The 11,077-nt window shown below is 38.6% G+C and overlaps 1 protein-coding gene across 1 annotated transcript in view; it reads left to right on the forward strand.

Moving 5' to 3' along the window:
* The window catches only part of LOC125163385 (histone PARylation factor 1), a 29,711-nt gene extending 19,033 nt beyond the window's left edge, over positions 1–10,678 (forward strand). Inside the window, exons 6-8 of the mRNA XM_047855020.1 lie at positions 3,260–3,347; positions 8,054–8,226; positions 10,427–10,678. Of these exons, the coding sequence (XP_047710976.1) occupies positions 3,260–3,347; positions 8,054–8,226; positions 10,427–10,558 (393 nt within the window). The 3' untranslated portion in view covers positions 10,559–10,678. The remainder of the gene's footprint in view (positions 1–3,259; positions 3,348–8,053; positions 8,227–10,426) is intronic.
* Positions 10,679–11,077: the final 399 nt, after the last annotated feature.

Below are 11,077 nucleotides of genomic sequence, written 5' to 3' on the forward strand. Positions count from 1 at the left end.
TTGGGACAGAGAGAGACAGAGCATGAACGGGGGAGGGGCAGAGAGAGAGGGAGACACAGAGTTGGAAACAGGCTCCAGGCTCTGAGCCATCAGCCCAGAGTCCGACGCGGGGCTCGAACTCACGGACCGCGAGATCGTGACCTGGCTGAAGTCGGACGCTTAACCGACTGCGCCACCCAGGCGCCCCTTGTTTTTATTCTTAATGGTACTTTATGGTGCTTTGGAATACAAAGCCCTTAGGAGTTACCTCATTCGACCTCTGCAACAAATCAGCAAAGGAATTCTCATCCTGTGTTATAGATCAGTAAATCGAGGTTTACAGAGGCTTTATTCCCTGTCGAAAATCTTAAGTGACCTGAGACCCAATTTCACGTCTTTCATATTTAGCTTTCTTTCCACACCATCTTACTGATTGGCCATATGCCATTTTACCTTTATACCTAGATTTCATTTTTTAAAAATGAACACTGATTTAATGTTGCTGTAAAATGCGAGTACATCATTCTGTCATTCCATCCTCTGATTCTGATGCATCAGAATATCCCCCACCCTTGCCCAAGATTTTCCTAAATTTGTAACCCTAGTCTTCATAATAAAATTGGGATTCTGGTGCTTTGCTAATAATTGATACCTCTTTATGGAGAATTAGTGCAGTTAATCATCTATGAAAAATGTGAAAATATATCCATCCCATGGTTTTGTTTTGCATTAGCCTGAGTAGAAGATGAAGCTAGTAGCTATATCACTTTCTTTTTCTTTCATTATCAATACTGTTTTATGACCTTTTTTATACTTAAAATTGATTATCATTTCATATTGCTAAATTGAAGATCCATTTCATAAATATTTGAGTGTAGATCACTGTGCTATGTTCATGGTTTAGGTTGCTTAAAACTTTTCACAAATAGGACACACCTGGCCATATATAACTATTACACCTTTCTTTGCACACTCATTTGGTTATTTCCTCAGAAATTACTAGATGTAGTATTGCCGGGTCCATAGTCGTTTAAAGTGGCTGCGTGTGTATTGTTTTTCTTTGCTGGAGTTTTTATTTTCATTTTGTGGAGTTTTTATTTTCTTTGTTTGCGAAACTACCCACTACAAGTTAAGCGAGGGTACATACATTCCCACCAGCAATGTAGGAGTGCCTGTTCTCCCTATACTTTTGCCACTGCTGTGTGTTAGCAGTCCCTATTAGCCTTTTCCTTTTGCATGAGCGTAAAATGATATGTCGTTTCTAAGCATTTCTTTGATTATAAAGGTCATTAAATATTTTTCACTTATCTACTGGCCATTTGTATTTCTTTGGTGAACTGCTTGAACTTTGGCCATTTTTCTGTCAGGGTTAGAATTTACATTTTCTTACTTGTGTTTTAATTTGGATGTTAGTCTTTTCCTTTTAAGACTCCTTTATAGTTTGAAGACATTACTCTTATCTTGTTTTAATGTTTGTTTATTTTTGAGAGAGAAAGAGCGAGCAAGCACATGAGTGGGGGAGGGGCAGAGAGAGAGGAAGACACAGAATCCAAAGCAGGCTCCAGGCTCTGAGCTCTAAGCACAGAACCCGACGTGGGGCTTGAACTCATAAACTGTGAGATCATAACATGAGCTGAAGTCGGATGCTTAACTGAGTCACCCAGGCACGCCACATTAATCTTATTTTTATTATATATATTGCAGGTATTTTTTATGAGTATCTTTTATTCTTGATTTTTACATGACTTTTTAAATTTTATGTAGTTAAATCTATAAATAAATCTTCTCTAAAATTATTAAAAATATTTGCCTTTTCTCCTAGTAGATTTATGGTTTTATTTTTACATTTAATCCTGAAATCCAACTGCAGATTATTTTGGTATAAAGAGTAAGATATAAATATGACTTTGTTTTTTCCAAATGGTGAGCTGTTTCCTGAGAACTTCTTTTGAATAATCTGTCCCTTCTGTTACTTAAGAAAGATAATGAGGGGTGCCTGGGTGACTCAGTCGGTTAAGTGTCCGACTTCAGCTCAGGTCGTGATTTCATGGTTCGTGAATTTGAGCCCAGAGTCAGGCTCTGTGCTGATAGCTCAGAGCGTGAGCCTAATTCAGGTTCTGTGTCTCCCTTTCTCTCTGCCCCTCCCCCACTTGCATGCGCACGTGCGAGCTCTCTCTCTCAAAAATGAATAAACATTTAAAAAAAATGTTAAAAAAGAAAGATAATGAAAGGTGCAAGAGAGTGGGGTCATCTGAGTGAAATATGAAATAGGTTTTAAGATATAGAGACTTAGGTGAGAAGACTTTAAAATGAACAAGTTTTGGGCTTGTGTCCTTCTGCCTTGGGAATTTTCACTGGCCTGCACAAATAAGTGTAACATTTGAAGTGGTTGTTTTGTTGAGGAAAGACCTAATAAGGCCACTGTTGTGAATAAAAAGAAGAATGTCGATGGGAAGGGTTATGGTGGTAGTTGTGGTTGGGCCTGTTTTGTCTTTGAAGATTACCGCTTAATAAAAGATCACTAGTTATGTTATTGTGCTTCTGGAAAGGGCACCACAAAACTGGAAACTGCTCTATTTGGGGGAAGTTTGCAAAACAAGCTTGAATTTTCCAGGTGAAAAAGGGGGACCTGAACTTGGCAAGATGGACAAGAGGAATTCTGTTCCACCACATTTTCCTGCTAAGAGAAACTATTCCTTGTCCTCTTAGGCTCAGTTCCTTATGCTTCCTACCTAGAAAATGCATGGACCTAAAAGGAAACTTAATATTCTGGCTTGCCTCTTCTGGATAGGATGCATTGGCATTCCTCCTTATCAAATCAGGCTACAGACTTCTGTGTGGATGCCACGATTAGTAAAAGCCGTTTTCATTGCTCTGTCATTTCTTCGTGGATTTGACTTTTAGCTAATTTTGAAGAAATTTTTGCTGTGGACTCCAAATTTACTGAAATAAAATGTCATTCAATGTTACATTTGGACAGAAGTGTTGAGGGTTTGGGGTGCCTGGGTGGCTCAGTCGGGTCAAGTATCCTACTTCAGCTCAGGGCTCTGTGCTGACAGCTGAGAAGCTGGAGCCTGCTTCAGATCCTGTGTCTCCCCCTCTCTCTGCCCCTCCCCCACTTGTGCTCTGTCTCTCTCTCAAAATATAAATAAACATTAAAAATTTTTGTAAAGTGTTGAGGGTTTGCGTGTATGCATTTATTTTGGCGAGTTTGTCGTTGTTACCTACCATGTCTATTTTGTCTGTTTACCAATTGATTTTATGTTTTTTTTAAATTTAGGTTGTGACAAAGACCTTCCATGGTGCAGGCTTGGTTGTCCCAGTAGATAAAAATGATGTTGGGTACAGAGAACTCCCTGAAACAGATGGTAATGTATTTCTTATGTAAACATATGAGGAAGGTTTTCCTTCTATTGAGAAGTAGGTAAGTAAGTATGTCTTTTGTGGGACAGTCACTAAATCTTAGGGATAAAGAACAAGCTCAAGTTTTAGTGTCACGTCTGAATTAAAAATGGGTTTATAGCTGTGTAACCTTAAGCAAATTATTTAACCTCACTAAACCTTGTCTTTTTCATCTGTAAAATGGTTGATAATGGTGGATACCATTCATGTATAGAGATGTTTGAAGTGTAAAGCGTGTGTAAGGTGCTTTTATTAGCATAGTGCTTGCCCAAAATTTAGTCCTGTCTGAAAAAATTTTCATCTGTATATAAGACTGTTTAGCTTTCAGAAGCCCGAGATCCTGAACTACTTTGTTTATAAGTACAAAAACTCTTTGAAAATGGACTGTTTATACACAAAATCTAATTATTGCTATTTTGAATAAAGGGGGAAAAAATCACTTCTCAACTTTCTCCTCTCCTCCATTCCCTTACTTTGAAGAGCTTTGTTGGCATTCCTTTATTTACCATCCTTTTCTTAGAGGGATAATATTTAGAGAGAAAGCAGAATTCGCACTTCCTCAAGGAAGAACCAAGTATTCCTGCCCAACACATACAATATTGGTCATCCATTTCTCAGAACAGAACTAAGCACCTTGGTTTATAGTCTCTGGGGTTGGCACTTGGAAATTTGCATTTTTAATCAGTTCTCTAAAGCAGCTGTTCTCAAACCTTGTTGTGCAGTCTCCAGCCAAGATTAGAATGTCATCTATCACGACTATTCATGTGTAACTGTTTTTGCCATGCCCCTACCACTTTCGGGGACTTCTGTGGGGAAAATGAATATGGCTGAGCTGTATAATAAATATGATAAGCACCAGCCACACATGGCTACTGAGCACTTTGTATGTGGCTAGCGCAGTTGAGGAGCTAGATTTGTAATTTTGCTTGATTTTAATTCATTTAACTTTAAAAACTGAAAATTTTTTATATTGATTATATGTTGAAATGCTACTATTTGGATATACTGGGTTAAGTTAAATATCTTAATGTTAGTTTCACATATTTCTTTAATATGGATACTAGAAAAAATTTAATTACATAGGTAGCCCACGCTTTATTTGTTGGACAGGCTACTCTGTCCCTATCCTCTTTGAAGTCAGAGGTGATCCATCTGTAATGGGGAAGGCATATAGGCTCTAGCTACTTACTGTTCAGTCTTCTGCTTATGCTCTAATCTTCTGCCTACCTGTGTGCTAGTGCATTTGCAGCTTTATAAAGTAGAATCATGGTCTTGTTTGGGAAAGGCTGAAAATGTTGTAGATACAGGAGTCACTAAAACTTAAGGCGTGGTAAGTATTAAATTGTAGTACCCTGGAGTAAACCTTATCACCCTCCTCTGGTTGTGGTTCTATATTATGTCCAAGATCATTTTTACTTATCTCTACTTTTTTCTACCATTCTAGACATTAGATCCTTCTGTGGTTTAATGATTTTTGATTGAGAAGTGCAGCAAGGCATAAAGTTAGGGACCTAATACATATTTTTTTCCTTCTCCTTTTTTTTTTTCTTTTTTAGGGACCTAATATCATCTTGCTTTTGCCTAGGTAACTGTGGCAGGAAGTATAGTTGACTGGCAGTATGTTAATGTGTGACAGTGTTCAGGAGATCACAGTGTAGTCTGTTCCAAACAGTTTCCCTTTTGAAGCTGCTTAAACATAACATTCTAACCTGGCAATTAACATAACCATTTATTGGGGTGCCTGGGTGGCTCAGTTGGTTAAGCATCCAACTTCGGCTCAGGTCATGATCTCACAGTGTTTGAGTTCAAGCCCCGCATCGGGTTCTGTGCTGACAGCTCAGAGACTGGAGCCTGTTTCAGATTCTGTGTCTCCCTCTCTCTCTGACCCTCCCCTGCTTGTGCTTTCTCTCAAAAATAAACAAACATTAAAAAAATTAAAAAAAAAATAAAGATAACCATTTATTGAGCAATTCATAAATATCATAGACTGTATCAATTGATGTATATATAGTAACCCTCACTCCACTCTTTAAAGTAGGTCTTATTTCCATTTTCACGTGGAAACTGGATTTCAGACTTGGGTCTTTCTGACTGTAAAGTGCTTGCTGCTAACTAAAGAATAATTACTTAGCTAGGGGCACCTGGGTGGCTCAGCCGGTTTAGCGTCCAACTTTTGGTTTCCGCTCAGGTCATGATCTCATAGTGGTAGGATCAAGTCCTGCATTGGGCTCTGCACTGGGTGTGCAGCCTGCTTACGATTCGCTCTCTCTCAATATCTCTTTCTCAGTCTCTCCCTCTCTCCCTCCCTCTCTCTCTCTCTCTCTGCTCTTCCCCTGTTCACACACACGTGCTCTCTCTCTCTCTCAAAAATTTTTATTTTAAAAATTATTAAAGAATAACTGCTTAGCTAGTTGTCTTTTACTTTGGCGCAGCCACTGTGGCTTGGCTCAAGTGGTGGTATTCCAGTTGGTGGTAATAGAAGGGTAAAATAAGGGGCACCTGGGTGGCTCAGCCGGATGAACATCTGACTTCGGCTCAGGTCATGATCTCACTGTTTGTGGGTTCAAGCCCCACATCCGGCTCTGTGCTGACAGCTCAGAGCCTGGAGCCTGCTTGGGATTCTGTGCCTCCCTCTCTTTCTGTCCCTCCCCCGCTCGCACTTGATCTCTTGTCTCTCAAAAATAAACATTAAAAAAAAATTATTTTTAAAAAGGATAAAATAAGTATTGAAGCTCCTAAATCATTGTTTTGAATAGTAACATTTAAGACATTTTTGAGTAGTTAATTTAAGACTTCATTTAGGTATTAAGTTTGGGCTTCTGTTAAGCGAAATTTTGTGGAAGCTTTTATTGGTGGAAGGACATATTTTTCTTCACACTGGTGGGGAGCTGAGTATTTTCATCTCTGTTCTTTAGTATTTTAGTAGCTCAGTAATTGTTATAAATTGCTTATTCTTTTGTAGTCCATTTATGACTTGCCTGAAGTGAAAGTAGAAGACATCAGAAAAGGGATAAACTTTAAATATGAAGGTCTTCGCTTCCACGCCAACTCTAATTGAGTTGTAGTGGCTGCCTGGAACACTGTGGTGAGATTCTAAGGTCTCAGTTAGCTACATCTTCCCTGGGTGCAGGAAGGAACCCCTTGTTTTCCATCCTTAAGGTTTTTGATGGAGACCTAATCTGTTTCCTGGAAATGATTGGCACTGACTTTTTTCTCAAGAAAAGGAAGCTTATGAAGTTTATATATAAAATCTTTTTAAAAGTTTCAAACCAATAAATATGTCACCTATTTATAGCCGGGAACATAGGTGATGAGTGTAATTTGGTCAATGTGATACGGATCTACCAAATGTGGGAAAAGGAACAAAAGTACATTTTGTGATCTCACAGCATACGTTCTGTACAGTTGGTGCAACTGAGTCAAACATATTCATATTCAGAGGTTAAAAACCCTAGTATTTCTTTACCACTCTTAATAACAGGTAGTATGAATAGAATATTGTGCCTTATACATATAACTTAAAATCATGTACCATGCTTAGGTGTGACTGTTCATGTTCTAACGAATTTTCCTCTCCCCCCAATATAGGAGCCACTTGGTTTAGAAATGTGTCTTTGTTGGTTTAAGTAACATCCAATATTTTCATTATTGGATTATCCTCATGGAAGTAGTTTGTCAAAAAGGTATAGTCTGTCAAGAAGGAAGTTAATTAGATACTATTCAGTACCTTCATTCTCATATGTATCCTGAGATCTGATGCACACTGGCATCCAGAAAGTGGTAAAAAAAAAAAAAAAAAAAAAAAAAAAAAAGTTGAAAGCTCTCCCAAAAATGTTAAACCACTGACTTTTTAGAGAAAATTTCTAACGTTTATCTATGTTCTTATATCAAATTACAGTTTGGTAAAGGTTTAATTCAGCAATGATTTTTTTTTAAGTTTATTTATTTTGAGAGTGAGTGTGTGCACACTCGTCTGTGAGAGGGGTAGAGAGGAGAGAGAGAGAGAATCCCAAGAAGGCTCTGAACTGTCAGCGCTGAGTTTGGCATTGGGCTTAAACCCATGAACCGTGAGATCATGACCTGAGCCAAAATCAAGAGTCAGATGCTTAACAGACTGAGCCAACCAGGTGCCCCTTGGCAAGGATTTCTTATATTGTTGTCTTTTTCTATGCATGTATCTTTTTAGTAGAATACGTAGGACAGGGCAAAAAGGAGTAAACTTTATGGTCTGTTTTGATGTTTTGTTGTTTTAATCCAATTCCTGATATGAACTAGCCTGGAGGTGGGCTACATAAGGTCTCTGTATGTGCCATATATTTTGGTTTTTTCCAACAAGTTAAGATGGAAAAAGATTCTTAGTGTGAGGGCAGTTAAAACAGGGTGGGTCAGGTTTGTCCAGTTTGCTGATCCATGGACTAAGCTACTGAAAATCTTTGAAAGCTTATATATCATGGTCACAACTAGATCCACGGTAAAATAGTCTCAGTTTGCTAAAAATCTTTTTCGTTAGGCCATTTTTATCTTAAGAGACATTATAAGATTGCCATTCTAAATTATAGTGCCACCCAAAGTGGTATCTGTTGTACAAAAACTGATCAGGAAAAACCCAACTTAATATCTTTTTACCTTTGATGATGGGTGATCATCTTTTTATATCCTTGGTTTCTTACAGCCAACCTCAAGAAAATTTGCAAGACAATTGTTGAGGCACCAAGTGATGAGGACAGACTAAAAGCTTTTGCTCCCATTCAGGAGATGATGACTTTTGTGCAGTTCGCTAACGATGAATGTGATTATGGGATGGGGCTTGAGCTGGGAATGGATCTGTTTTGTTATGGCTCACACGTGAGTAAAAACTCTACCTCCCAACCATCACCAGACCTTCCTTCTTTTCCCCACCCTGCCCCACATACGGGCATACTCAAGCAAGAGCATGGGTAGGATGTAAATACAGCTTATGTTTCAGAATGAACTTTGGGATAAGCAGATGTCTGAAAACATTTATTTCAAATTCATCTTGTATTCTGCCAAAGGTGGATACCAAGATTATTTGCCTTCAGGTTTACATTTAAGTGAATTTACTTATTAGATGCTTATATATGTATTTACTTATATATGCCCTTTAGTTGGGTATGTGTGTGGGTGTGTACACACAGCTTTCCTGGGGCTCCGTTTGTTTTTCCGTCATGGTGGGGGGGTACTTGTTGTTACACTTGAATTCCTAGATGAAGAATAGATACTGCAGTAGTCCTCCCCGACCCCCACCCCGCCTTATCCCCGGTTTCACTTTTGGCAGTTTCAGTTACCCACAGTCAACTGTGGACCAGAAGCAGATGATCCTCCTGAGATATTATCAGAAGGGCAGTAGTAGCCTAACACTGTATCACTATATAGTGATGTATAACACTATACATCACAATGCCTACATCATTCACCTCACTGCATCTTTTGTAGGCATTTTATCATGTCACATCATCATAAGAAGGATTAGTACAGTATTTTGAAAGTTTCCAGATTCATACAGAATTATAACCATATATCCTAATAGAAGCTATTTTATTATTCTTGTTACTCTCTTACCATGCCTAATTTATGGAAAAACATAGAATATATAGGGTTTATAGTTTTAGGCATCCACTGGGGGTCTTGAAACCTAACCCTTGTGAATAACGGGGGCAGGGTGGGGGGCTACTGTGTCTTAAAATAGGCTTTAAATGAAATTATTTAAAATAGGGGTTTTTTGTTTTTTGCTTTTTTTTTTTTTTTTTTTAATCATGAACTTTGCTTATTCAATAGGAAAAACCTACTTAACAGTTAACACAGTGTTTATTCACCATAGCTGCCTAAAGGTGTAGAGGCTGTAACCTATTTCTGGGGCTAAACTGTTTGGTTTTAAATCACATCTTCCCCACCTAGTAGCTGTGTAAGACTGGGCAGTTTTTCCAACACTGTCGTATCTGTGTCCCTTAGCTATAAAATGCCTGCACATGTGCACAGACCTTCCTCATTTAACCTGCCATGTCACCTACCAAGCTGTTCTGTAGACAGCTGTAAAGACCAAGACTAAACGAGCAGCTCTGTAACTTCACATATCACAACCACCTGGAGGGCCTGTTCAAACACAGATGGGTGAACTGCCCTCCTCCTCCCCCACCAGTTTTGATTGAGTTATTGGGTGAGTTCTGAATTTGGACTTCTGACCAGTTACCAGGTTAAGCTGATCCACTGGGCAAGGGAGTCTATTTTGAGAACTCTGCTCTAAACCGTATTACTGTATTTCTCTGCCTACCTTACATATGGTTATTAGTAAAAATAAAATGTTTAACAGCCAGAATCACAGTCATTGGCCAATCACAATAATGCCAGGCCTCCCAACAAGCATGAATCACTGTAATTGAAAATGGTTGTGAGAACTGAAGAACGTGTGAACAGGTTTGGCACAGTACTTAGCATAGAGTAAGTGTTAAATGTTATAACAAAAGCAGTGCCAGTTTCTCTTCAAGTGTGTGTATATGTAATAGCAGTAGTCAAGTCACTTGATAAACCTAAGGCAGTGACTTAAGGGGTGGAGCAGGGTTCCGTGGTGTGTGGAGGAGAGAGAATTTGAAGATAAAAGGGAGGGAATAAGTGTGATTTGAAAACTCAAATCCAGCATACCTATTCTTACAGTATCAACTAAGGGAAAATAATGATTTAAAATCTTAACTGGTCGGGATACACTAGAGCAGGGAAAAGCATTTGAGCATATAGTTTGGGGCAAGTAAAAAGGATGATAAACCTTATCTAAGGGAATAAGGAAACTTACAATTTTTAGATTTCTTCTGAATTTTCTTCAAGATGTGCCATCAGTCTTTTAGAACTAAAGACTGCCTCTTGGACAGAATGCTAAGTGCCTGTGTCATTTTACTGTTCCTAGTCAACTGAGAAAGTAGCTAAAACGATGGGAGAGTATGCTTTGTTAAACAAGCTTTTGCAGGGCTTGTTTTGCTACTCAGTAGGGCATCTGCTATATTCTTGCTTAATGTTATGTTCTTGTGTTTTTCAGTATTTTCATAAAGTTGCCGGCCAGCTTTTACCTCTTGCATATAATCTGTTGAAGAGGAATCTCTTTGCAGAAATTATTGAAGATCATCTGGCAAACAGAAGTAAAGAGAACATAGACCAACTTGCAGCATGAATGAGAATTGGCTTTCTTTTGGTGTACAATATTTTAGAGCATAAGTGTTAAACTTGTGAATTTTTTGTTTTTAAGGAATACAGAAAATAAATTGATGGAAATATTTACTAAAAACTTGTATACAGCTCTTCTAGCTGGTTTCTTTCATGTGCTGTAAGACGGTCAGTCATCTAAATGGTGATGTCCTAATTACATGTGAAAGGCAACCAAGGTTGTCCTCTGACATGTCACAGGAAGTCACTGTCTACTGCCTTTAACATGTGGGCACTAAAAATTTATTTCTCAGACTAGAATTAATAGCCATAGCTTTAAGTACTGCATTTATGGGGGTGCCTGGGTGGCTCAGTCGAGCATCCAACTCTTGATTTCAGCTCAGGTCATGATCCCAGGATTGTGGGATCAAGCCGTGCATCAGGCTCAGCACTGCTTAAGATTCTGTCTTCCTCCCTTCCTCCCTCTTTCTTAAAAAAAAAAAAGGAGGGTGGGGTGGTGGGGAGAACACAGGAAAAGCAAACTTGG

Source organism: Prionailurus viverrinus, chromosome B1 (assembly GCF_022837055.1).
Source record: "Prionailurus viverrinus isolate Anna chromosome B1, UM_Priviv_1.0, whole genome shotgun sequence".
Taxonomy (NCBI): domain Eukaryota; kingdom Metazoa; phylum Chordata; class Mammalia; order Carnivora; family Felidae; genus Prionailurus; species Prionailurus viverrinus.